The sequence below is a fragment of the Narcine bancroftii genome, chromosome 14, assembly GCF_036971445.1.
Source record: "Narcine bancroftii isolate sNarBan1 chromosome 14, sNarBan1.hap1, whole genome shotgun sequence".
NCBI classification, from domain to species: Eukaryota; Metazoa; Chordata; class Chondrichthyes; order Torpediniformes; family Narcinidae; genus Narcine; species Narcine bancroftii.
Window position 1 is genome coordinate 60,634,385 of NC_091482.1, and position 27,488 is coordinate 60,661,872.

At 41.1% G+C, this 27,488-nt stretch overlaps 1 protein-coding gene across 6 annotated transcripts in view; it reads right to left on the minus strand.

Moving 5' to 3' along the window:
* Positions 1-294: 294 nt before the first annotated feature.
* Positions 295-27,488, minus strand: part of gabpb1 (GA binding protein transcription factor subunit beta 1) — a 48,101-nt gene continuing 20,907 nt past the window's right edge. The window contains exons 6-10 of one of the 6 annotated variants that reach the window (XM_069911366.1): positions 24,491-24,601; positions 21,252-21,431; positions 20,602-20,717; positions 3,591-3,647; positions 295-2,428 (exon numbers count right to left, since the gene is read on the minus strand). In XM_069911366.1, coding sequence (XP_069767467.1) covers positions 2,276-2,428; positions 3,591-3,647; positions 20,602-20,717; positions 21,252-21,431; positions 24,491-24,601 — 617 coding nt within the window. In that variant the 3' untranslated portion in view covers positions 295-2,275. The other 5 variants (XM_069911365.1, XM_069911367.1, XM_069911369.1 and 2 more) reach the window with 5 other exon arrangements.

Below are 27,488 nucleotides of genomic sequence, written 5' to 3' on the forward strand. Positions count from 1 at the left end.
TCACCTAAGCTGATTCTCAAACTCCATCCTACATCCTGGCTCATCTTGACACTGGGGCAATAACTGGCTGACTGGTGGAAGGATTAGATGAGGACTGAGGGAAAGGTTTTACTCAGACATGAGGTGGAATGCAAAACGTTTTAAGCATTTGAGGGGGAGCTGGATGATGAAGCAGAGGGCAAGCCACGGTCTAGGGAGGGAGCTCACGTCACCTGTTTGTGGTCTGCTCTGCATGGTTTCCCTGTTTAATTGATCACAACCATTATCTTTAAGAACTGAAACAAAAGAAAGTCATTACTTAAGAAAGTTTTTATTTGATACAAAATTATACAGTGGAACATTTGAAATTATCTTTGTTTATAATAATTACAAGGCTGAATGGAAAAAAAAAACTATGAGGAAAGGCTCTGAATTTGTCGCAGCTGAGAATAAATTGTATTTCAATTTACAACAGGTTAGGAGCAGAGCAGCTGCCACAATCTTCTCTTTCATTCTCCAGTGAGTGCTGCTATTTAACGCGATGCCAGCACTCTCAGTCCACGATGTCACTGTGACAACTCTCAGTCAAAGCGTTCCAACTAAATACCAAACAAACTCTTCAGTTACAGGGCACTCAGCACAGAGCAGGCGGCAGAGTAAGTGATGGCTCTCCCCAGGACGGAGAAATGGATGGGCAATTCCTGCTGATGGGGAATCTTTGTCTGCCTTACAGCAGACTAAAGGCAATTTTGTGTAATATTACACCTGTTTTATTACATAACAATAAAAGAATCTTGAATAGAGCTGGCTGAACACTGAATATGAACGTGCTACTGCATAATACATGGAAAAGAACATCTGAACTCTCACAGGACAACAGGCACCAGGCAGTGACCCGGGCACCCCTGCAGCTGTAACGTGGGCACCAGCTGTGCACTGGATAGGTGCATTCATTCACTTTAACTGACAATGTCTCCTGCATCAAAATGCAGAATCATGGATAGTTACACATTATACAATCTAGCCCTGTCCCAACTTGTTACACACCAAACAATCTGCTCAAAAATGGATCTTCACGGACTTTATCTTTAATGTCAATATTCAGTATTTAAGGATGAGCTCTCTCACAGCTGCATAGTATTAATTGATTGAATTAAAAATTTTAATTTCGGCTCGATGTTATGAAGGGAATGGTCTTGGGTTCAGACTGACAGTGTTTGAATCAGGATGATCAACAATAAGTGTAAAATATCACCCAACGTCATCACTGAGTGATGCACCAACTCAGCACATTTGCCAGTGATCTCAGTGATGACTTTCTCTCCGACGGAACGACTTCGGTATTGTGCGGTTCACCACTCAGAATGCATCGTTTCACAGAGATTTTTCTTTCTTAGCGAAATCAAGGTCAAATCCATTTGGAAAATTAGTCCCAAGAATTACAAACAACAAGGCTCTTGTTTTTGCATTTGTTTTTGGTTAATGACAGTGCAAGTTGATTATTTTATTTGGATTTAATAAAGTATCAAATAGCATTTTTAAAAGCTTCTGTTCTTAAATCGGTTCCAACTGTTGAGAGTTCCCTTTTAAAGATTTCTAAAAATACCATTGAGAGATTATTGAACATCTATAACGCAATTTTTTAAATGATTCTAGGAAGGTGAACAGTCTATAGCCTCCAAATTGAGCAGTTTGGACAGTTACATTTAAATATTAAAAGCCTCAATTACCCCCCCCACCCCCCACAAGAGTGGTCAACTAGCTGTGCAAAGAAAGCTCCACTACATTTCACTAATCACCAGCGCAACTTCTTTCTACGTTTGTTCAGACAATAGTCCATATTTGTAGCATCTCACAGAGGCAATCGAGTAATCAACAGAATAAAAACCAATAATAACGATAGCTTACGAGCCCTAACCTTCTAATGTAACAGCAAATTATCTAGGACAGCAAGAGGAAAGGTGTCAATGAGAAAAGAGTGAGCGACTGTGCTCTTCGGACAGATTCAGTCCTTGTGGATTATTCTGGCTGGGAGTAGATTGCTTACCGCCTCTTCTCTGCCTCCAACCTATCCATATCCATCCTTACATCCTCCAAATGCAGGGCAAGCACTAGGATTTCAACTTGATCAAAAAAGCACAATTTTCGGAGCCATGCTCTGCCTTCTTGTCCCTGTTCCTGGGTTACTGCTGTGCCCTTTTGAGTCACCGTGGTCGAGAAGGCTGTCCTTCCCATAGGATCTGGAGCCACTGAGTGTTTGAGTGATGTATTTACCTCTTAATGTCCACCTGACAATTTAAAGCACCTGCTTATTTGAGGGCAGATGCCCAAAGGCTTCCAGCTTCTGTCGATAGGCCTCTGCCTCCTGTTCCTTCTCTAAGAGCTGCTGCCTATATTTCTGGGCCTCGCGATTGGCTTCTTCCAACCGTTTCTGCAGTGCTTCTTTCTCCTAGAAACAAACACAACAGGTCAGCACTATCTGGTCCTATGTGAGCCTGCAGTACAGTGTGTGCTACTCCATCAATTATCTTCGAGTCAACCACTTTGGAGACCCCTGGTCTAGTCCAAGAGATTCAAACCCACAGAGGGGGAGCTGTCCCAGGGCTTCATTATTTCCAGGAGGGAGGGAAGGATTTCTGCTCCCAATCATTGTTCAGAGCCACTGGGGTTAGAATGCTTTCACTCAGAAAAGTGATGACTGATGTGTTGAAGTACGAGTGCACAGCCTGCTTGTGATAGTCAACAGTTCCACAGCCAGACAGCTGCAAGTGTGCAGCTCTCTACTACCTTGTCCTTTCCCAAAGCACAACAGAATTCATCCAAACCAAGGAGGAGGTAAACACCAATCTCAAACAACTGGCTAAATGATCCACCTCCGTGTTTTTCAATAAGATTCTCTTGCTCCACAAAGTTAACACCAATTCATTTCAAATTATTTATTCCCTGAATTTGAAATTGGAATGCAGTTTGGTTTTGATAGTTCAAGAGAAGTCCAAATATCCAGGGATTGGGTCGGTCTGGATTTTCCAGATTCTCGGGCAGTACTTCTAAAATTCAAATTTAAGGAAGAATAAGGATGAATTGGTAAATTTTGATAGTTTATTCATTAGCAAGAACAGCATGCTTCATTTTATAAGAACAGGTAGTTTTAAAGAAAAAGAAAAATATCGCTGGGCTCCTGTGGTGCGCACGCACACAAAACCCCGCTAAATTAAAAAAGTTTTTGAAAAGTCCGGATTCTCGGGTGGTCCAGATGTCTGGCATCCAGATTTTTGGACTATATAATGTGGGGGTAGACTGCAGATGCTGTACTACCTTACAGAAATATCCAATACTCCCTGGGCTGCAGGACACAGGTTTCTCTCACCCTCTTGCCTGAGGGTTGTCTGCTTCTGGAGAGAGGAATGCCATCCGATTCACTGCAGATTTCTCTTTGCCATCCATCCTGGTAGAAACCCAGCTGCAATTACAGCAAGGATGACATCTGCAGCATATAATACGTCCACCCATTGAAAGCAAAGAGATGCAGGGTAGAGAGACCAAGGGATATGAAGTTAGGCACTGCAGGAATTTAGCCTGTATTGCTGGGCAATAAATCTTTCAATCCTTACCTCAGAGAACTGCACAGACTCCAGGGTGCAGGTTTCTGGAACAGAACTCTCTTGTATCTGATAGGCAGGAAAGCAAAACCAAAAGGTTATAAACTTACGTTGCAAAGATTATTCACATGCAAAAGAACAAAGTACTAGGAAGGAGAATAATTCTAAAAATCACTTTGTTTCCTATTATTTACAGATTATTTCTGTATTAGGTTGTGCTTTATATATCCATCTTGCAAAGCGTTACTGGAAATGACCCTAATGCTCTGCTTGACTATTTCCACAGCCTTCCATGTATTTTCCAAATCTGCACATCTTTTAGCCCCAGATCTCGGGCTGTTTTAACCTACGATATTAGTAGGTAGGTTTGAGTCTAGGAAGTGGTGGGAATACAGCTTATTACTGATTCTCTCGCCTTACAAATCCTGTCTTTAAGGAAGAGAGACAGATTTCTGAAGAAATCACCAGGAATGAATTGACCTACTTCAGGGTCTGAAGTGTTAGTTGGAGCAGTTCCAAACCATCACTAACAACAGGAATGAGGAGCTCGCACTGGAGACTCTCAGGTCTAAAACTTTGCCTAAACAATGTGGCTACATCTTCACCAGCCTGATTAAAATAATTCACAGAAAAAAATACTGCATGTTGATATGTTTGCATTGCATTCAAACAAATGAACAGCTAAACAAACTACTAAATAGTGATTCTCAATCTTTTTTCCCCACTCACATACCACCTCAAGTAATCCCTTAGTAACCACAGAGCACCTGTGGTTTAGGATGCCAGAGGTGCTCTGTGGTTAGTAAAGGATTGCTTAAGGTGGTATGTGAGTGGAAAGAGGACCAATGTACTAAAGGAACTCAGCTGTGACATGAAATGAGATACGGTGAAAAACTTTGTTTTGCGTGATGTCTAGGAAAGTCGACGATAGTGCAACAAATCATGTAAAGTAAAAACAAAAGCATTACAGAAAAAAGTTCCATTAAAAATAGTGTGTGGGCAGCAACATTTTACTAATGTGATAACAGTGGGGGAAGAAAGCACGCTTGAATCTGGTGGGTGCAAGTTTCGATACCCATGCCAAATGGGAGGGGGATAAGTTTCAGTTTATTTGTCACATAATACCTAGTACAGTGAGAAGGATTCTTTTTATCTTTCTAATTTAGACATACAGCATGGTAATAGGCCCTTTTGCCCCACGAGCCTGCCCAATTACACCCAATTGACCTACAACCCCCAGAACATTTTGAAGGATGGGAGAAAACCCACGAAGACACAGGGAAGACATACAAACTCCTTACAGACAGTGCGGGATTTGAACCCCGGACTCCGGTGTTGTAATAACGTAGTGCTAACCACCACACTAACTGTGCTGTCCTTCTGAGAGCTAATAGGTTATAATTATCTTTGACCTTCATCCAGCATGTAAAGGGCATAATTTACAGTGCAGGATTGCAATGAAAAGATCAATTAGAGATAGCAGAGTGCAGGGAGGGCAGAGCATAATTATTAGAGAGAGAGAGAGAGAGAGAGAGAGAGAGAGAGAGAGAGAGAGAGAGAGAGAGAGAGAGAGAGAGAGAGGAAATGCTGGAATCTCACAGAATTTCTCCAGGATGAACAGACTGTGACTGGGCTGAGCTGGTACTTTATGAGGTGGGCCTTCATGGGGGCAGTGGGAAATATAAACGGAGTCGATGGAGGGGAGATTGGTTTGCGTGAGACTTGAGCTGCAGTTTCTGGCAGTCTTGGGAGGAGCAGTTGTGATGCATCCAGCCAGGATACTTTGTATGGTGCATCTGTGAAAATTGGTAAAGACTTTTGGGGACATTCTGAATTTCTTTAGGCTTCTAAGGAAGTGGAGACACCGGTGTACTTTCTTGGCTCTACCATCAGTGTATCTCGTGTACCTTCTGCCTGATAGTAGACAGGAGAAAAAGGTATAACTGTGATGGGATGAGAGTAATGGATAAACCAGGGGTCCCCAAACTCTTTGGACCATTGACCCCTTCCCAGAATCCTTGGGGTGGTGGCAGTGCCGGACAGACCTGGGGGGGCGAAGGGGAGGTGGTGGCACCAGACGGGGGTATGTGTGTTGGACACATACCTCCTCCTTTTCCACTTTGTCAGCCCTTCGCTCTCTACTATTAAGAGGCTGAAGCCAAATACACATGGCGGCCACCAAGGCCAATTCTCACGAGAGGTTGGCCACCACTGCCATAGGTGCTATTTTCTGTAGATACACCCCTGCTTTCGACCACAAAAGTTCAATCGACTCCCTCTCCGCCTTATGTCAACTCCCTATCGTCCCCCTGGCATTTATCAACCCCCCCCCCCCCCCCACAGGGGTCGATATCGACCACTTCTGTGACCCCTAGCATAAACCCAAATTATTCTCATGAGTCTTCTGACCCAAGGTCACGGGCAAGTTCCAAATCACTTTTGGTACTTGACTGTGTTTCAGGAAATGGAGACCCATCCCCCATGACAAGTTGAAACCAAGTTCTCCATGAGGAGGGCAGTAGAGTAGAGGGATTTGGGAATACAGAAACAGAATTCCCTGAAGGAGGGAACGTAAAGAGAGCTTTTGGCACATTGGCCTTAAAAGTATTGAGTACAGTATAGGAGTTGGCATGTTATGGTAAAGTTGTCTCAGGCTTTGGTGGGGCTAAATTTGGAGTATGGTGTGCAGTTTTAGTCACTTAACTGCAGGAAAGATATCAATAAAATTGAAAGAGTACAGAGAAGATTTACTAGGATATTGTTGAGATGAGGAACTGAAATACAGTTAAACTGGTTAGTACTTTATTCCCTGGAGTGGAGAATAATGAGGGGTGATTTGATAGAGTTATGAAGGGTATAGAGTAAATGTCGGCTTTTTCCACAGAGGTTAGGTGAGATTCAAAACTGAGAACATGAATTAAGGGTGAAAGGGGAGGTTTAAGGGGAACATTAGGGGGAATTTCTTCACACAGAGAGTGGTGAGAGTGTGGAATAAGCTGTTAACTGAAGTGGTGACTGTGGGCTCAATTTTAGCATGCAAGAAAAATTTGGACAGGTACATGGATGGGAGGGATATGGACTGGGTGCAGGTCAGTGGAACTAGGCAGAATAGTTCGGCATAAACTAGAGGGGCCAAAGGGCCTGGTTTTTTTCTGTGCTGCAGTATTCTATGGTTCTATGTGAGAAGAATTTCCTCCCATTCAACGACAGATTTATAAAAGAGAACAAAGTCCAATTTTCCTCGAGATGGATGTTGGGATGGGGTCAGTGCCACACTATTCACGGGCTGGCAGTATTTTGTGAAGAGAAAACCTGCAGATGCTGGATTTTAAAGCAAAGAATAAGAAACTGAAGGAACTCGGTGGGCCAGACAGTGTTCCAATGGAGCGAAACTGTCAATGTTTTCAATTTGGGTGGGGGGGGGGGGGGGAAGAAACATTTTATTGGGACTGAAATAGGAAGAGGAGATATCAGGTATATCAAGTGGGGGTAAAAAGTAGACAGACAAATGCTGGGGGAGGTGCTGAGTATTAAATAGAAGGTTGGAGAGATGCCAAGACAGGTAGAGGGAGAGACCACTGGAGAGAGGGGAAGTTTAGAGAGGAAAGTAAGAACAGCATTCAGTAAGGAAGGAATAGTTTTTTCATATTGCCATGTACATGGGTTAACTGGGCAGTTTACCCATTGTGCAGTGTGAAAAGGTCGGACTGGGCTCCAAGACCTGGATGGGGGGGGTACTCTTGAAGCCCGGCCAAATTCACCCGTCAATCTGGCAGTGTGAAAGCACAAATGGCTTACCAGGTAAGCTTCATGATGTCTGCGCCTGCGTCACATTGTACGCTCTGTGAATATGCGGTCTTGTCCTCCAGTGTTTGCAACGTACCATTGACAACTACGCTTATGCTAGTTGCCCGCTTTGTAATTGAGGCACAGAGTTGCAGGGCCAGTATCCATAAATCCATCCCATTCACCATTACAACTGCGCGATTCAACTTCTAGTGGGACTTGTTGTGAATGCGTAACGCGTCACTCACGACATCATCACTGGGGGGACGGGACTGCCCCTTAAAATGTCCAGTTGCCAATTTACCAGGTAAGTGAGGCTGTGGTGTGAAAGGCCCAGGAGGTGCAGCCTTCCAGGGAACTTTACCCGGGTCCCAGGAGGGTTGCCTAGATTCGGTGGTGTGAAAAGGCCGAGTGGAACCAGATGGAGGTGGGGCCCCAGTTCAATATCCTATCAGCTCTTCTTCCCTTCTCAGCTTCTTCCCCCATTTTCCCCCTTGATATACTTGACATCGACCCTTCCTTCTTTAGTCTGGGAAGGATCCCAACTCAAAATACTGATTGGCCATTTTCACGGATGCTGCCTGACCACTGATCTCATTGTGGCCGTATTCTTCAGAATGTACTGAGAAGAAGGGGAAACAAATAACACTACATCCTCATTTGAAAATGTTCAATCCAGTGGCATAGGTGCTCTGTGGATTATTTAAGGTGGCATGCGATTTGAAAAAAAAGTTGAAAACCACTGGTCAAATCAAAGAATTAGTGAACTAACTTTAGTCAGGGAATGAATTGAATGCTGATGGCCTATGGGAAAAGAGTAATAAATTACTATTTGAGTCTCCAAATAATCACAGTTACTTCCTATTGACTTGGTTGTCCACCCATCTTTATATAGTGCTATGTTTTAATTGAGGGTGGTAGAATGAGAAGTGGTAAGTGCTTTTGCCTCATGGATCCTGAGACCCAAGTTAAAACCTGACCAAAGATGGTCCCCTTTTCCAACTTCCCAAAGATGTGCATGCTTCAGAGTGGATGGCTGGCAGCAGAATCCAGGAGTGGGAAGAGTGGAAAGGATGCAAAAGCAAAATGGGAACTGGTGTTGGTAGATGGTCTTTGTGGGTTGCACTGAGCTGAAGGGCCTACTTCTATACTATACAACTATGAATTCAAAGTTGACAGTGGCCATTTCATCAGGACCCCCCTTAATTATGACTCACTTCCCGGTCTTTGCACCATTTACACCCCATCAACCCACCTATTCCCCCCCCCACCCCACAGTGCCTGTAAAGAGCACTGTCTTCAAAAATTACTGTAGTTCCTACCTAGACTATTTCAACCACCACATCACCATGAAAAACAAGGGCCCCAGGGTAATGGAAAACACTGCATTCTCTTGGAAATAATTCACCTCTCTGATTATCACTGAGTCTAATTCTTAGAACGCCCTCAAAGTTTTGAGATCAATTAGAATGCATTTTCCACCAAATGCCCAGGTCCAAAAAATTACATGGCTTCTCATATCTAGACACTCTGCTCAAAGCAAATTCAAGTGATTTTATCTGAAAGCTCTTGTTTCCAGAGCCCCTCAAACCAACAACGTGAATCAGTAACTCTAAGGAAATTATTGAAAGACTAAGGATGAACACAATTCAATTGTACCTCAAGAAAGATGTACAGATATACCCTGCTTTACAAAACTAGAACGTTCCTATGGAACCTTTTGTACACCAAAATGGTGTATAATGAAGAAGCGATTACCATTGATTTCTAGGGGAACATTTTTTGAGTGTTCCCAGACCCAAAAAATAACTTGCCAAACCATACCAAATAACACATAAAACCTAAAATAACACTAACATTTATTAAAAGCAGGAATGATATGATAAATACACAGCCTATAGAGTAGAAATAATCTATGAACAGTGTAGTTAAGCTGAGTTTTTGGAGGTCAGGGTGGAGGGAGGTACAGGAGACTGGGATGTCGGAGAGAGGAAGAACTGGTCGGGGTGCCTCTAATAAACAGCTTGCGGCTTTCACCATATTTTTTTGTAAAAGCGAATTCGTAAAGTGGGGTACACCTATATTTTCAATTATGTACAACACTGAAATATTGTGATACAAACATTTCCTATTTGAATAAATATGAAAGAAATTTCAGACATATTCTTTAGCAACATTCCTTGAGGGTAAAGTTGTAACTGAAGCCACAGTCCAGACAACCAGGATACTAGGGAAAGGCAATCAATTACATTGGGAAACATAAGAAATAGGAGCAGAAGTAGGCCATCCAGCCCATCAAACTTGTTCTGCCATTCATCATGATCATGGCTGATCTGGTGATAGGCTCATCTACAATTACCAGGCTTTTCTCTATATCCCTTCCTATGTTAAAAAAAACTATCCAACCTTGTCTTAAATATGTTTACTGAGGTCACCTCCACTGCTTCAATGGGCACCACCCTCTGGGAAAAGCAGTTCCTCCTCATCTCCGTCCTAAATCTACTACCCTGAATCTTGAGGCTATGTCCCCTAGTTCTAGTCTCCCCCCACCAGTGGAAACAACTTACCTCCCTCTATCTTATATATGCATTTCATAATTTTATATATTTCTATAAGATCCTCTCTCATTCTTCTAAATTCCAGCAAATACAGTCCCAGACAACTCAATCTCTCAATAAACAATAAATATCCAACAAAATCCTGATCCATTTGGATGAACAAGATGGTTTAGAATTGTTTTAAAGACGTTTCAGTCCTTACTTTTCAATTACAACCATCCATAAATAACAATTTGTATCATCTATAAATAAAGGAAATGTGAAAATGGACATATATGATGAAAATCTCCAGAATTCAATGTAGAAAAGCTACAAGTTTCTAAGGTACACAAAGTCAAAATTAGTTTACATTCTAAAAACCACTGGGAGCCTGGATGGATGACCCATGTGGAGATTTCATTTGCAGGGTCAAGCTGGGAAGGCTTCTTAAAGAGAAAGTCTGGGTGACAAATCTCTGATTACTGCAGATACCAGCAACAGGCAATGATTTTAGTCTTCAAAACAAAGAAGCAAAAAAAAAAAAAATCTTTCTTATATAGATCTTCCCAACAGGCATTATCATACATTTCAAATCCATCCTCTTAGGACAGAGGAATAAACTGCCATTTCTCTAGCTCTTAATCTTTCCTCTTTCCTCCTCAATTATACGTGCAATGATTTTTAAAAGCCCAAATATTTGTCGATTACTCAATCCTTATCAGCTACAAGAAATTTGGAAGAAAGCATCCAAATGCAAGAATGCACAGGTCATTGATTTGAATTTGGACATGAACTTACAGATTATATCAGCTAAAAACAAGAAAAAACTTCGATTTTTTAACTCTGATTCAATCACTGCTGCCTCGTCTGCTGAGGGCGAGGTCGAATGGCATTTAAGACCGGTGATTCAGATGTCTACAGGAAGTCCATCTTAGCAACAAAGGGGCAATTTCCAAGAGAAGTGTGGAAAGAGTCAGATACTCGCCAGCTTTGGGAAGGTTTGCAGGACATTACATCCTACAAGGTGAAACCTAACATCATAAATGGCTGAGGTGCTTAACTATCCGATGAGCTGAACACCTTTTATGCTTTCTTTGAAAAAGAGAATTCAACGGTACCAATGAGTATCTCTGCAGAAGCAGACGACCCTGTGATCGGTCTCTTGAGGCCAACGTCAGAACATCTTTCGTGAACTTTCACAAGGCATCAGGCCCTGACTGCATAGCTGGCAGGGTTCTGAAAATATGTGCCAACCAACTAGCTGAAGTGTTCACGTACACATTCAACCTCTCATTGCTGCGGTTAGAGGTTCCTGCCTGCTTCCAAAGGGCATCGATCATACCGAGAAGAGCAGAGTGAGCTGCCTCAATGACTATCGCCCAGTAGCACTCACATCTGCTATGATGAAGTACTTTGAGAAGTTGGACATGGCCAGAATAAACTTATACCTAAATAAAGATCTGGACTCACTGCAATTCACATAATGTCACAATCGCTCCACAGCGAATGCAATGTCACTGGCTCTCCACTCAGCCCTGGATCACCTAGGTAACAGCAACATGCTTTTCATCAATTACAGCTCAGCATTCAACACTATTGTTTGCTCAGTACTGGTCAGCAAGCTCCAAAACCTGGGCCTCTGCAACTGGATCCTTGACTTGCTCATCAGAAGACCACAGTATAACAGGAATGAAATAGATCATCTATGTTAAAAAAAACTAGGAAACTGACTGCGGACTTCAGGAGGGGGAAACCAGGAGAACACAGACCATCTTCATCGAGAGGTCAGCAGAGGAAAAGGTAAAGAACTTCAAATTTATGGTTGTCCACATCTCTGAAGATCTATCCTAGGACCTTCAAGCCAATGCAATCATGAAGAAGACTCACCTGCAGCTAGACTTTGTTAAGAGTTTGAGGAGATTTGGTATGTCACCAAAGACTACCAAATTTCTACAGGTGTACCATGAAGAGCATTCTGACTGGTAGTATCACTGTCTGGTCTGGAGGTGCCAATGCACAGGACAGAAAGAGGCTACAGAGAGTTGTGAACTTGGCCAGTGACATTATGGGCATTAGTCTTCACTCCATTCAGGACATCTTTAAGAGGCAGTGTCTCAAGAAAGCAACGTCTTTCAAGGACCCTCACCACCCAGGCCATGCCTTTTACTCACGGCTATGATCAGGAAAGAAAGAGGTATAGGAGGCTGAAGATGAGCACCCAATGGCACAAAAATTGCTTCTTCCCCTCCACCATCAGATTTCTGATTGGGCAATGAACCAGACAAACCTCACTTTGTCTCTTATTCTGCACTGATTTATTTTTAAAAATGTAGTTTATAGCAATTTTTGCACCTGTAATGCTGTCACAAAACAACGGATTTTGTGAACTGTTCGTGACAATAATTCTGTCTCCTACAGTAATAGGTGCAATGTCCAGACAGTGATAGTTATTAAATGTGCATGTGGAAAGTGCATTTTTAATTTAAAAAATGTTTTGTTCATATCTCTCATAGTTACTAAATTAGTCTTTATAAGTAAACAATATCCACAAGAGTGTGAAATCTCAACTAATATTTTGTTTATTAAAATAAATTTCAAGTTAAACTGTCCTTGTCCAGAGAAATAAAAATATAGTTTTTTCCCCCCACTCTCAGACAGCATTATTGACCATCTTTGCATCGAGGTCTCTTCACAAATGAACATAATTTATCTTTTTGTTTGTTACACAGAAGTATTGAATTGAAGGGACATTTGAGAAGCTGGACTTGTACATTTCAAGTTTCTCAAATAAATAAGAGTTCCTTTAGACACATTACTCCAACAGCAATTTGAAATGCAAATATGTCTGTATTAATTAAAATAATATTTTATTGGCCTTCCTTGTCTTTATATCTTGACATTTAATTTTCTCCATTCTTCTAAGAACATCACTGTGTTTGCGCTAATTCATGCTCCTTTTCCATTAGATAACCAGCAGTGTTTGTGTATTTAACATCTCACTGTCAACCTAAAACAACAGAACCACAAATTAACATATTAGGTTTTTCAAGTGTCATGGGACTGGTCATTAGGAATTTACCCATATTTGTCCTCTTATTCAGCAATATGAATTGTGTGGTTATTATTCCAGATAATATAATGTAACTCTAGCTTTGCTACATGACAAAGTGAACTTGGAGGGTTCTGCACTAACTTGTCAATGTGTAGATGGCTCTATGAATGCAATCTTGTTTTTTTGTGTTTTTTTTAAAAGAGAGGATTGATGAGAGCACGGCAGTAGATGTCCATCTGGAGTTTAGCAGGGCTTTGATAAGGTCCTGCATGGTAAGCATGTCTGGAATCAAGGGTGAGCTGTCTTTTGGATGCAGAATTAGCTTGATAGTCGAAGACGTAGGGTGATAGTGGAGGATTGTTATTCAAATGGAAGGCCTGTGATCAGTGGTGTGTCACAGGGATTAGTGCTGTGTCCTTTGTTATTTGTCATCTATATTAACAACTGGGATGGCTAAGTTGTTAGCAATGGTAACCTATGATACCAAAATTATTGGTATAGTGCACAATGAAGGTTATCAAAGATTACAACAGAGTCCAGAAAATGGGCCAAGGAATGGGAAATTCCATCTGCCTCGAACAAATGCACGGTGTTGATCGAACTGGACCACAAAAATTTTGCTTCCAGGTATATTTTATGGATTTTGGGCTGCTTTAATCACAAAACTCATCATAATTTTCCTATTTATGTATCGCTTTTTAGATACAATCTTTTTTTGTGATTCCCTGTCATATTTTAAGTCAACTTCAAGCCTACAAAACAACACGTCATTGAAAATTCACTTTCTGCCTTCGCACTTGGACTCCTTCCCTGATGCTCTTGGTGCAGTCAGTGACGAACATGGTGAAGGGTTTCACCAGGACACTGCGACCGTGGAAAGGTTGTGATACAGATAGGCAGGGTAGTGAAGGTGTGGGGTACACTTGCCTTCATTAGTCAAGGCACTGAATACAGGAGCAGGGATGTCATGTTACAAGTGTACAGGAAGTTGGTAAGACCGCACATGGAGTATTGTGGGCAGTTTTGGTCACTCAGCTATAGAAAAGATGTTGCTAAGCTTGAAAGGATGCAGAAAAGATTCACGAGAATGTTACTAGGGTTGGGGAGCTTGACAAATAAGGAGAGGCTGGACTTTTCTCCTTGTTGCAAAGATGGCTAAGAATGAATCATGAGGGGCATAGAGTAAGTGATTCTAAAACTAGAGAGCATGGATTTAAGGTGAGACGGTTACCTTCTTGACAAATGTGGAACGATAGAAGTTGGTCAATAGTAATATTCAAAGGGTATTTAGGAAAGCACATGGATAGGAAAGTTTTGAGGTATATGGGGTGAACACAGGCAAATGGGACAAATGTGTCCATTATGGACAAGTTAAGCAGAAGGGCCTTATTTGTGTTGTAAAACTGTGACTATAACTCTAACCGTTGAATTTCCAGTGTAAGCTGATTTCAAAGGCACTGTCTTCTGCTTACCTTAAGTTACTGACTGTTCATTGGAATGCACGTCTCACATGGCTGGGACACCAAGAAAAGGGAATCCTTTGCTTGGAAAGGAAAGGACTGGCCACTCAGCTATAGGAAAGATAATGCTCTTTCTTAAAACAGAATGGAGGACAGATTAAACCCAAAACAGCCCCGTCTGCATGTTTAATTCCTGGGTCAAAATCACAGTATTCACTTGCTCTAGTTCAAAAAAAGTGCTACATATATCAGGGCCAAACGTTACAAAAGATTTGAAATTCAAGGTTATTTTGTCCTTAACTTCAATGACAGAGACTTGTGAAATTAATCATTGTTGTGACGTCAGAAGTCCAGTGGTGCACATTTCTTGTAAGAAATTTGTGCATGGTGCAGAATAACTGTGTAGCACTCTAAATATATAGAGGTCCTTGAAGATGGAGATACTTACAACCAGGATCTCTGATAAAGGAGTTATGGCTGCTTAGCATTGCCCCGTGTTGTGACAGTATTGGTGGATGAATGCTGCTTCAGGGATTCCAAAGGTAGCCTCTCAACCATTAGAAACAAGTGACCCTGCTAACAATTGTGCAGCTCTTGGATCTAGGGAATCCTCATCTCCACTCCACACAACAAATGGTCCCTGACTGATGTGATACATCCAGTGGTATAGTAGTTATACAGCTCTTCAAGCTTGTGCTCATATTCAATAAGATCATGAATGATTCAACTGTTGGTGTCAATTCCACAGTCCCTTTCATCCCAGATTTCTCCCTAGATGGAAATCAGAGCTTTGAATATGTAATTAATATGTGGAAATCTACCACACATCAATTCAATTCTGTTAAGTTCCTGACACAAATGTTGTTAGTAAAAATACACACAAGTTCAGAAAACTGCTCAATCACAACGTGAAGGAAGTATACACAAGTTAGGAAGCAAAAGTCAGGCAGGGCTCATGCTATATCCAATTGCTACCTGAGGCACGTGCAAATTGGTGCAGGATTGATAAGATTAGCGAGTTAAACATGTGGCTCAAGGACTGGTGTGGGAGAAATTGAAGGGGACCTTAGAAGAGAAGACAGTGGAGCAGCAATAGCTGGAGTTTCAGGGAATAATAAGACGCAGGATCATTTCATCCCAAAGAATAAGTTGTAACTGTGGGTGACAAGGAAAGTCAAAGACAGTACATAAGCAAAAGAGAGAGTATATAGTCTTGCAAAAACTAGTAGGAAGCCGAAGAATTGAGTAGCTTTTAAAAATCAATAGAAGGCAACTAAAAAAATTAACGAAGAGAAAAAATGAAACATGAAGGTAAGCTTGCAAGAGACATAAAAGAGGATACCAAAAGTTTTTCAGATATAAAAAGGGTAAAAGAGAAGCAAAAGTGGGACATTAGACTGCTGGAATATGACCTTGGAGAAGTGGGAATGTGGAACAAAGAACTAACAGATATTTTGCACCGTTCTTCATTGTGGAAGACGAGTAATGTGCCACAAATTGGAGAGAGTCGGGGCAGAAGTGAGTGTGCTCACCATTACCAAGGTGAAGGTGCTTTGGAAGCTGAAGATGGATAAGTCACCTGGACAGGATAGACTACACCCTGAAAGGGGGAGGTAAAGAAATTGTGAATGCATTGGTAATGATCCTTCAAGAATCAATAGAGTTGGGAATGGATCCAGAGGACTGGAAAATTACAATGCCACTCCACTCTTTAAGAAGACAGAAGTAAAAGACAGGAAATTCCAGGCCAGTTAACCTGACTTCAGTGGTAGACAAGATTCTATCACTAATGATGAAGTTTTGGGTTACTTGAAAGCACAAGATAAATAGACAAAAGTCAGCATGGTTATTTTTCAGGGGAGTTCTTGTTTGACAAATCTGTTGGAATTCTTTAAGGAAGTAATAAGTAGGACAGTCAAAGGAGAGGCTGTGGACGTTATCTTAAGGCGGCACAATGCTGTGACCGCATCCTGTGTTGCCTGTAAGTTTTTTCATTCTCCCCATTTCTGCTCAAATTTCCTCCAGGTGCTCTGGTTTCCACCCACACTCCAAAAGCATACAGGGTTAGAGGGTTAATTGGTATATTTGGATGGCAGTAGCTCATGGGCTGGAAGGGCCTGTTACTGTGCTAGATCTCTAAATTTAAAGAAATTATTATAAATTAAGCCCTTTGACAAGGTGCCAGACATGGCTGTTAAATAAGATAGGAGTCCATGTTACTACGGGAAAGGTACTAGCTTGAATAGAAGATTGGTGACTGACAAGAGACAAAGAGTGGAAATAAAGGGGGCCTTTTCTGGCTGTCTGCTGGTGTTCGTCATTTTTTACCCAGAGAAGTGTGAATCTGTGGAATGCTCTGCCACAGAGGGTGGTAGAGGCAGATTCGCTGATTATGTTCAAGAGAGTTAGATAAGACTCTAGTGGGCAAAGGAGTTAAGGGTTATGGGGATAAGGCTGGAAAGGGGTACTGATGGTAGTGATCAGCCATGATCTGTAAAATGGCGGTGCTGGCTCGACAGGCCGAAGGGCCTACTCCAGCTCCTATTGTCTATTGTCTATTGTCATGGGTTACTGTTAGGCCTGCTACTTTTCAGCTTGTATGCAATAATTTAGATGACAGAACTGATGGCTTTGTGGCCAACTCTGTGGATGATATGAAGATAGGTGGAGTTGATGAAGCAGGGAACCTGCAGAGGGACTTGTGACAGGTGGTGAAAGTGGCAGATGAAATACAGCATCAGGAAGTGTATAGTCATGTTTTGTAGAAAGGATAAAGGATTAGACTATTTTCTAAATATGGAGAAAATTGGAAGTCCAAAGGGACTTGGGAATCTCAGTGCAAGATTCCCTAAAGGTTAACTTGTGGGTTGAGTCGGTAGAAAGAAAGGCAAATGCAATATTAGCATTCATTTCTACAATATAAAAGCAAAGATATGATGCTAAGGCTTCAAAAAGAGTTGGTCACACCACATTTCAAAGGGTGGAGCAGACTCAATTGGCCGAATGGCCTAATACTGCTCTGCTCTCTTATGGTCTAATTACAAGGTAGTCAGGAAGGAACTTAGGAAAGGATTAATGAGAGCTAGAAGGGGACATAAGGTGGCTTTGGGAAGCAGGACAAAGCATTCTACACAAATGTGAAAAACAGGAGGATGATTATATTGAAGGAGGGAATGCTTCTGTGATTCCCAGAATGATATACATCTGCTGAGGCATTGATTTTCAAAGGTAACTCCCTTGTTTTTATATTCAATGACTCAATGTAGCTAATAATCTTTTTTAACCAGTTCATCAGCTAACCCTGCCACATAGAAGGTTCTTATGTATGCATTCCCAAGTCCCTGTCCTTTGGACTGCACAACTGGTTTCTTCAAAGATGCAAGTATTCACATCCTCTGTTTGACATCTCAGTCGCACCCTGAAATGCTGCCTGCCCTTCAGAGTTCCTCCAGCAGTTTGATTTTCACTCCAGATTCCAGCATCTGCAGTCTCTTGTGTCTCCAAATGGAACTAGGAGCGAAAATAACTATTCGACACGGTTGGAATCAGAACACAATTGCTGGACTGGGTTTTGGAAGCTAGATTTTATCATTTGATGCAGTGTCTGAAGATAACAAGAGAAGGTCAACATTGAGCATTTGTGCCGATGAGGAAAGATGCAGAATGCAAACCATCTGCCTCAAGCAAAGTATATTAAATAAAGACAGAATCGGTGCCATCTCATCAAGGACCCATGTTCCATAAACTTCTGCAATAAAGATGGGAGAGATGTGCAGTCTTGCCTTTTATCCATTTCCTGATTCCTTCCTATCTTTGTTTCAGTTCTAATGGAGCCTAGGCCTCATGCTTAATACTTGGGCTACAGTGCTCAAATCTGGTTCAAATGAAACCTCACCAAATTTAAAGCCAAAATAGATTAGGAGGCAAAATTTCTTGCTGAGTGTCTCTGCTGCCCTTATTTCAGCAGTTTAATCTGATTCTGTGTAAGGAACAAGAATACTTTTGGTGGTGTTGGATAATTGCTGACTATCCAGCGAAACTATGAAAGTCTACCTTACTCAGAATGTACTCAGAGAATTCTGATAAATTTGTTAAAGATATTTCCCTTTCTTAACCTGTAAATCTTGGCTATTTTTAATGTTCGAAGTGATGGGACTGCTATTTCTTTATAATGGATTATAGAGGTTTCCCAATGACAGATGCCATTAATTAGTATACAATTTCCTTCTTTCTTCTCTCTCTCTCCCATCTTAAAAAGGGGGCTGTTGATATCTTTCCAGAATTTAGTGAATTATGGAAGGTCACTACCAACACAAAATTTAAATCTGAGACCCTAGTTTTATATTTCAGCTTCTTGTTCTCAATCTTGCCTCCTTCAATAATGAGCAGGTCACTTTCTCACCCCCTGATGTTACAGAGCTCTGAGCTGAAGTTCCTTGAGACTGATTAAGACCATAGTACTGATAGGGAATAATATAATTAGAGGATGAAGATACTTAAGATACAACTCTCAGCAGCCATATATGCAAGTTTCATAGGTTGTGTTATCTGAATAGTGGCAAAGTTAAGAATATTTGACAGACTGAGGTGGAACTTGAAGTGGAAGGGTGGGGGGGGGGGCGGGGACAATTGAAGGATCCAGTTGTCATGGGCAATGTCACAACCAATGACATAGAAAAAATCCAGCACAGTACCCATGATGTTGTGCCAACCTATATAAACCAACTCAAAAAATAAACCTCTTTTAAAAGTCCCTATTATTTCAGCCTCCACCACCACCCCTGACAATGCATTCTAGGCACCCACTACTCTTTGTGTAAAAAAACTTACCCCTGATATCTTCCCTAAACTTTCCTCCCCTCACCCTCTACAGATGTCCTCTGGTGTTTGCTACTGTTCCCCTAGGAAAAAAGAGCTGGCTGTCCACCCTATCTATGCCTTTCATAACCTTGTAGATATCTATTGTCACCTTTTATCCTTCTTCGCTCCAAAAAGAAAAGCTTTAGTTCTGCTAACCTTGGCTCATTAGACACATTCTCTAATTCAGACCACATCCTGATAAATCTCCTCTGCACCCTTTCCATAGATGAGGCAACCAGAACCAAACACAATATTCCAAGTGTGGTCTAACCAGAGTCTTATAGAGCTGCAACATTACCTCTCAATCCCCGGAACTCAATCCCCTGACTACCATAAGCTTTCGTAACTACCCTATCAAGCTGTGCAGCAATCTTGAAAGACCTATGGATTTGAATCCCAAGGTCTTTCTGTTCTTCCTCACTGTTAACCACGATCCAAAAGATGGTAGTGGGCTGGGACTTTTGTGGAATTAGTTCAAGATGGTACCCAAGTGTTTGCTCCCCCTTTTCCTCCACCAATTTTTATATCCAAGAACATGTGCATTGACACTTCACTGTGCTAGTACATGGGGCATCTCTTGCAAAACAAGTTAACACAAATAACAAATTAACATAGGGCAGCACGGTTAGTGTAGCGGTTAGCGCAACGTTGTTACAGCGCCAGTGATCAGGACCGGGTTCGAATCCCAGTAAGGAGTTTGTACATTCTCCCCGTATCTGCGTGGGTTTTTCCCCCGGGGGCTCCAGTTTCCTCCCACCGTTCAAACTTATTGGGTATAATTGGGCAGCACGGATTCGTGGGCCAAAATGACCTGTTACCGTGCTGTATGTCTAAATTTAAAAACAAAATACAGGAGCCTGCAAAGCAAATTACAACTGTCAATGTTATTATTAAATACTTTAAAGCAAGACAACAGTTAAGTGTGCAGTCGGCAATAAAGAGAAAAATTAATACAATTATACTTGAGATAGGTCCCTGAGAGAGTCCCAACAGTGATTAGACAGCTATGAGAATAATGAACGATCATATTCTCACCAATGTGACACCATGAAGCACTGGTGGGAAAGATCCACTGGATACCTGACAAAAGGCCCAAGCCCAAAATATTGGTCACCCTTTACTTCCTATGGATGCTGCATGACCTGCTGAGTTTCTCAAGCAGATACCCGTGTGGCATTCAACCCCAGCATCTGCAGGTTTTCTCACTTAACAAGATCCAATGGAGTTCTTCCAGCAGCAAATAATCCACACCACAGATTTTTTTTTTAAAAAAATCAATATCTCAGTAAAGATGATCTCCTGCTGGAAATGAATACTTGTATGCTTACCTCAATCTCCGTGCTATCAATGTGATTTTCAATTATTTCCACACAACGCCTCTTTATCAATGGTTCTTCAGTGATCACCGTCTCCTCAGCGATGTCAGTTGCTGGAACGGTCAACACTAACAGATGGACACAGATTCAACAGACAACTTCAGAAACACAATTCAGTTCAGTAATGACTGTGAGCTGTAGATTAGTTGAAATGTATTTTGTTATTTTTAAGTATATAATGTGCAAGGTAATTTCAGTAAAACCCCTGGTATCTGGCACCTATGGGGACTGGTAGATGCTGGATAAGCATATTTTCTGGATGCTCGAGATGAGCGATGCATGAATGGCTAACTAATGGCGAGGGGCAGCTATCTTAAACTTTTTTGAAACATTTTTATTTTCTGTAATTTTTTTTGCTAATTGCTTGAATGCTAGATAGCAGAGGTTTTACTGTATATCTCTTTAAATTCTTTGTAATAAGATAATATTTCATTTTTACTGAAATAAACAGGGAAAGTGGGTACGATCTTAATTCATGTGTGGCACCTGCTCAGTTCCCCTGGTGCACTGGTTTGCAATATTTATCTTGCAGTCAGAGTCAAAAGGGAAATGATGAATGGGCTCTCACTCGCATTGCATCTTATCAATTAATTACACTTTACCTTGCTGTCCATCATGCATTGTCACAATGATGGGTTGATTCATGCTGTCACTGGCTGCCTGCAAGTTGCTCAATTGAACATCGTCAGTAACTATGGTAATAACTTGCTGACCTCCACTGCTGACAACTTGTTGAATGGCACTGTCCACAGAGTCTGCTGTCACTACTTCTTCAGTAGCAACTGCTGAAAGAAACATCAACATTTCTTTTTTTAATCATGAATTCGAGGAATTGGACATCCTTACATACCAAATAAAGCTCAGTATTTATTTTGACTAAATTGAAATGTAGCCATATAGCATGGTAACGAGGATCTTTTGGCCATGAGCTTGTGCCGTCCAATTACACCCAATCAACCTACAACCACAGGATGCTTTGAAGGAAGGGTGGGAGGAATCTGGAGGAAACCCACGCAGACATGGGGAGAAACCCCTATCGCTGGCGCTGTTACAGCTTTGTGCTAACTGCTATCCTGAGTAGCTGATAAGATTTTTCCTAATCAGAAGTATAAGAGAGTAGGAAGGCAAGTACGGATTAACTGGACATATCCATTATGGATGCTAATTTTACATGAAAGCTTTCGAAATAAATTTGCAGTCACACATCACCAGGACTATACAGCCACCCACAGCAAGGTCCGCCTTCCTGGCCCCAGCATACCAATTCCAGGCAGCCCATCCTTAATGTAGACCTTGGCTGTCCATCCAGTCTAACCCACTGGCAGCTACATCACCCTTGAGCCCATATCCATCTCAAGTGATCAGTTCCATTATTACAGGCACCATTCCCATAAAGATCAAAAACTTATTTCATTGATACCTAGGAACCTAGAACTTAGAAAGGAGAACTTTGCAGTTATAGAAAAGTTATGGTTAACTTTTGCCGCATTTTAGTTTGGTTGGTCTGCTTGTCCTCTTGTAAGTTAGTACAGTACAGAATGTTTAAAAGCACAATCCACAGAGACAAAGATGATTAAAACAATCCTTTTGCGTGTTTATCAAGATAATTCATGGAATGAGATTATTTTACATCACATGAAATGTTATAATTTTTATTTGACGAACATTTTCCATCAACAGAAATATTCCAGCCTTTACAAATATTTCATCCTCAATGACAATGTAAAATATTATTCAATGCATATCCACATACAAAAAAAGAGAAAATACTTAAATGATAACAATCAGCAGATAATTAAACTGCCCTTTTCTGTGACGGGGTTTGGATCTCAAACAAGAACTGTTTCTTTCTCCACAGATGAGGCTGATATAGCAAAAATGCAGAATAATTGCCCCCAACAGTGAAATGTTTTGCGCAGGCTTTCCACAAATTCCTCAATGTGGCACCAATATGCTCAACGTGAAGAAACCAGTAAACTTATCTAACATGTTATTGGCCAAGATCAATGGTTAAAGTATACTCATAACACTCATCTGAACAAATTATTTCAAGATATCTTTGCACCTTACGCCACAGAAAAGTGAGGAGTAATGTAGTTGATCTCTAGAAGAAAATTTGTTTGAAATTACGCAGCAAAACCCATCTTTTAGTTATTCGAAGATGTACAAGATCAGCACAATTTTGCAAGGAGATTGGTAGTTTATAATAATCTGGTTATGAAAGGGAGACAGAACCAGAAGACATCATTATTGGATCCAACATGAGCTGATCCATTCTCCCACTCAGCCCCACTCCCCTGCCTTCTCCCCATAACCCCTCAAACCCTGACTATTCAGATACCTATCAATCTCTGCCTTAAATACACCCAAAGATCTGGCCTCCACACCTGCCCATGGTGGCAAATTCCAGAGGTTCATTCTCTGGCTAAAGAAATTCCTCCACATCTCAGTTTTAAATGGGCGCCCTTCAGTCCCAAAGTTGTCCTCTCGTCCTAGAGTCCCATACCATGGGAAACAACTTTACCACATCACTCTGTCCAGGCCCATCAACATTCAAAATGCTTCCAGGGGGTACACCCTCAATCTTTTGAGCTCCAAGGAGTACAGTTTAAGAGTCGTCAAGAGTTCCTCGTATACTAATTCCTTTTTTCCAGGAATCATTCTCATAAATCTTCTCTGGATCAGAGGTCAATCCACAGGACCATAAGAGTGGCAGAGAGGATCCCCCAAATGACGTGATCTACTGGGATCGTTGTCTGAAGATGTCATGCAAAATCACTGAGGACCCCCTTTTACCCTGCACACAGTATCTTTCAGCGGCTCCCGTTGAGGAAGAGATACAGGTGTATTAGAGCCAGCACCACTAGGCTGAGGAACAGCTTCTTCCCATGAGCCATGAGAATGTTGAATGACAAAAGGAAATGCTCACACTAATATCCAAGATTCTCATTTGTACAAAACAATATTTATTTATTTTTATAGATCTAATACTTGTCCTGCATATGTATTATTTGTCTGTATGTGTGTTATGTCTTGTGTATCTGCATGTTTTTGCACCGAGGACTGGAGAACACGGTTTCATTGGGTTGTACTTGTACAATCAGATTGCAAATAAACTTGACTTGATTTGAACCCTTAACAGCACAAATACAGGTTGTACCTCTTTAATCTGGCCATTGCTGGACCACAGAAAGTGTCAGAAAACAGAAATTAAATATACTGAACGTATATTAAAGTAAATTAAATTTACTGACTGTCAACTGGCAGCTTCTCTGCTCTTTGCATCACTCTATGCCCTTAGGCCAATCCTCTGAGTTGGATGATGGGTTAGACGTCTTCTATTACAACTTGAGCCGTGCAATTTGCCTAAAGTTCTGCCTTGATGTCAATCCAGGTCTCTGAGCTGTCTCAGTGATGTAATGTTTGTGAGTGGATGGGTTAGGAACGCAACTGTGCAACCGAGAGAGGGAAAAAGATAGAGGGCAATTCAAATGCTGCAAAAGGGCTTGGCGGAACTGCCAGCAGCTTTTGCAGTATTGGTGCCGCTAACGGTGCTGCCCTTGTGGCCGATCCACAAACTGATGGCGGCAGATTCAAAACGTGCTGGACCACAGAGTGCCAGATTAGAGAGGTACAGCCTGAACTTGCAACAGCACCTATATAAATCTCTGCAGTACAAAAGTGAAGACCATTATCCAGCATTCATTCTGCTGCTCAAATGCTCTGCTTGCAATTTTGGAGGTTAGATAAAACTACTAACAACACTCACTTTTGACAAATATCTCACATTTTTCTTGGCAAGTCATATATCCTAAAGAATGAGCAGCAACTGCTGTCTAACCTGGTGCTTCAGACGTCTGTGTCAGTGGTGCCGATGCTTCTGCCAAGGCAGCTAATGTAGCCAACACCGATGTAGAGGAATTGCCAAATTGTACTGCGGAAATGCCCGAGTCTAAAATCAAAAGAACAAATTTGACGTGGCACTCTCTTAGATAAAAAAAATGCCAGGGTACCACAATGTGAAGGACTAAAGCAGAAGCTATTTTTGAATGCTGTGCATAGAAAAAACACTAAATAATTTAGCACGGAGGATGTCTGATATCTGGAATGCACTGCCCAAGATGGTGTAATCACATACCATGACTGTGTCTAAGAGTCATTTAGTCAGACACCAAGTAAGCAAGGCAGGGAAGGATACAGTCCATATGTGGGCAAATGGGGAAAAAAAAAAATTTTTCACATGGATATGGTGAGCTGTGTTAGATCACTCTAGATTTCAATTTTATCAAATCAAATGAAGAACAGATGCTGTAAACCTGGAAAACAGAAAATGTTGCAAACACTCTGGCGGTCAGGCAGCGTCTGTACGTACAGGACAAGAGTTGGTGCTTCAACTTGATCCATTCAGTATGGCCTTTGACCTGACGTTAACTCTGTTTTCAGTGTTTCGTATTTTCATTATAAATTTTATTCAATGCGGTCTTAACATTATAATCCTCAACTACATGTTAACTTCATAAATATATTTAGTAAACATCTTATTGCAGTGAATTTACACAAGAACAAGCATCAAACAAAAGAAATATAAGACACAGGAGCAGACAGGCTGATTGGCCAATCGAGGATAAACCACTATTTTGCTTCCACAATTAGCTCTGCTTATGTGAGACAGGCAGTCTTTTTTTTTAAAAGGTCAGTGGTAATGTGAACATCACTGGTAAGACAACACTTACTGCTACACCTTTTGACCTACAGGAGGCCAGGTAAATGACCTTTCTGAAGTCTGGGCAGAATGCTGTTGCATAGGAAGATCCAACATTTAAATTTGGTGATGGATGTTATGTCTTGTGGCAAGGAACCTGCAGATGGCAGTGTCCTAAACGTGTCATACTTGGTTTTTAATGATGAGAAATTTCTTGACTTAGTAATTGGTAAATCTTTGAAATTCTCTAACCTTGGGAATATGAACGTTCATTGGTTGTCTTCTGAACGGAGATTGAGAGATCTGAAGTTACTATTTGTGGACCTCTAGATAGGCACACAGATACAAAAAAAAACTCAAGGGAAAAATTAGATTGTTGTGGGGTAAATTTACATAGGTTATTACAACATCATGGGCTGAAGGGCTTGTACTGTATTATAATCTTCTATGTTCTATGAAAATAAGGATAAGGGGACAATGTAGGATAATATTGTTTCAGGACAAGGATGCATGCAGCAAACTCAAGGAACCAAACTGGAGCTCAGGAGGTGGTAATCGGGAGCTTTTCATCCTGTTGACCTAATCCCATAAATCTTCATTGAGCCCAGAGACAATGTTAAGTCATCCCAGTGCTTTCCCATCCAGCCAGTTCGCCAGCATTCTGCCCCCTTTTATGGCACCACAAAAATTGCAAGTTAACTTAGCCTTAGTTTTAAGGAGTGTGAGTTTCCCAGACCTAATCTTAACATTGTGAACAACTTCATTTCTGTTCAGCAGGCTAGCATAAAATCAAGGACAAAGGAATTCAATATCCACTGTATGTTTACATTAATAAACTGGTGGATTGCAAGGAAACTTTGCAGTTGGACCTCGAGCAGAATTTCCAAGGAAAATTAAACCTAGGTATTCAAATACTGATAATTTTCACACATCAACATGATACGGTTGATATAATCCAATTTCTGAATGTGAAGGCTGAGCCTAACCCGAAGGGTTGAAGACCAATGTGGATTTGAACAACAATTTCTCAAGTCAGTGTCATCGGAAGAGCAGGGAGCTTCCTTGGTGTTCGTAACCCAACTGACACTAACAAACTTTTACTAATCTTTAATCACTAGTTATTTGCACAAGTTGACTACTGCATTTGCCTAAAGCAACAGATCATTTTTAATTCATTATTTGGATGCCAAAGAAGTGAACAGAGATAATATACACAGAATTATAAATAAACAAATTAAGAGCAGGGGTGGGTCACCAGATCTCTTTCACCTACTCCAGTCGATATGGTGTTAAACATAACCCAGCCATCCCCAATAATTTTTCATCCCTAATTCTTAACAAGAATCAATCTAACTCAGTCTTAAAAATGTAACGATTCTGCTTCCCCTGTCCTTTGGAGAAAAAGGGTTCAGAACACTCAACCAGAAGACTCAGGAACAGTATTAATCCATTCAGCCCATTAAGTCTGCTCTGCCATTCAAATCAGCTGATGTATTTTTCCCTTCATCCCCATTCTCTTGCCTTCTTCCTATAACCTTTGACATCCTTGCTAATTAAGAACTATCAAATTCCGCTTTAACATTTGACAGAGAGGCCCAATGATGTGGCCTCCACAGTTGTCTGTGCAACAAATTCCACAGATTAACCACCCTCTGACTAAAGAAATTTCTCCCTTAGTTTGTTCTAATCTAAAGGAATGTCCTTTTATTCTGAGGCTGTGCCCTCCAGTCCTAGACTCTCCCACTACTGATCCTGCACCAAGTCTTCCAAATCCCTTTGGACTTCAGGGAAAAAACAGTTGTATTGCATCTCTTCCTTAAGTAAGCTATTTCACAAGTGGAAACATTCTCTCCTCATCAAGACTTTTCATGTCATGTGATTCTATTAACTCACCTCTTAACCTTCTAAACTCCAGTGGATTCAAGACTAGCCTAGCCGATCTTTCCCCATAAAACCATTTAAGGTATTAGTCTCTATACCATTTCCAATTTACTTCCATCCTTCCGCAAATAAAGAGACCAATATTGATCTGTAATAACATTTGCATACAATTCCCTTAAAGATAAATAATATTCTCCAATCTCTCCTAATTATTTTCATTTTAGCATTTTTGTCAATTATGCACTAGGTCACCCAA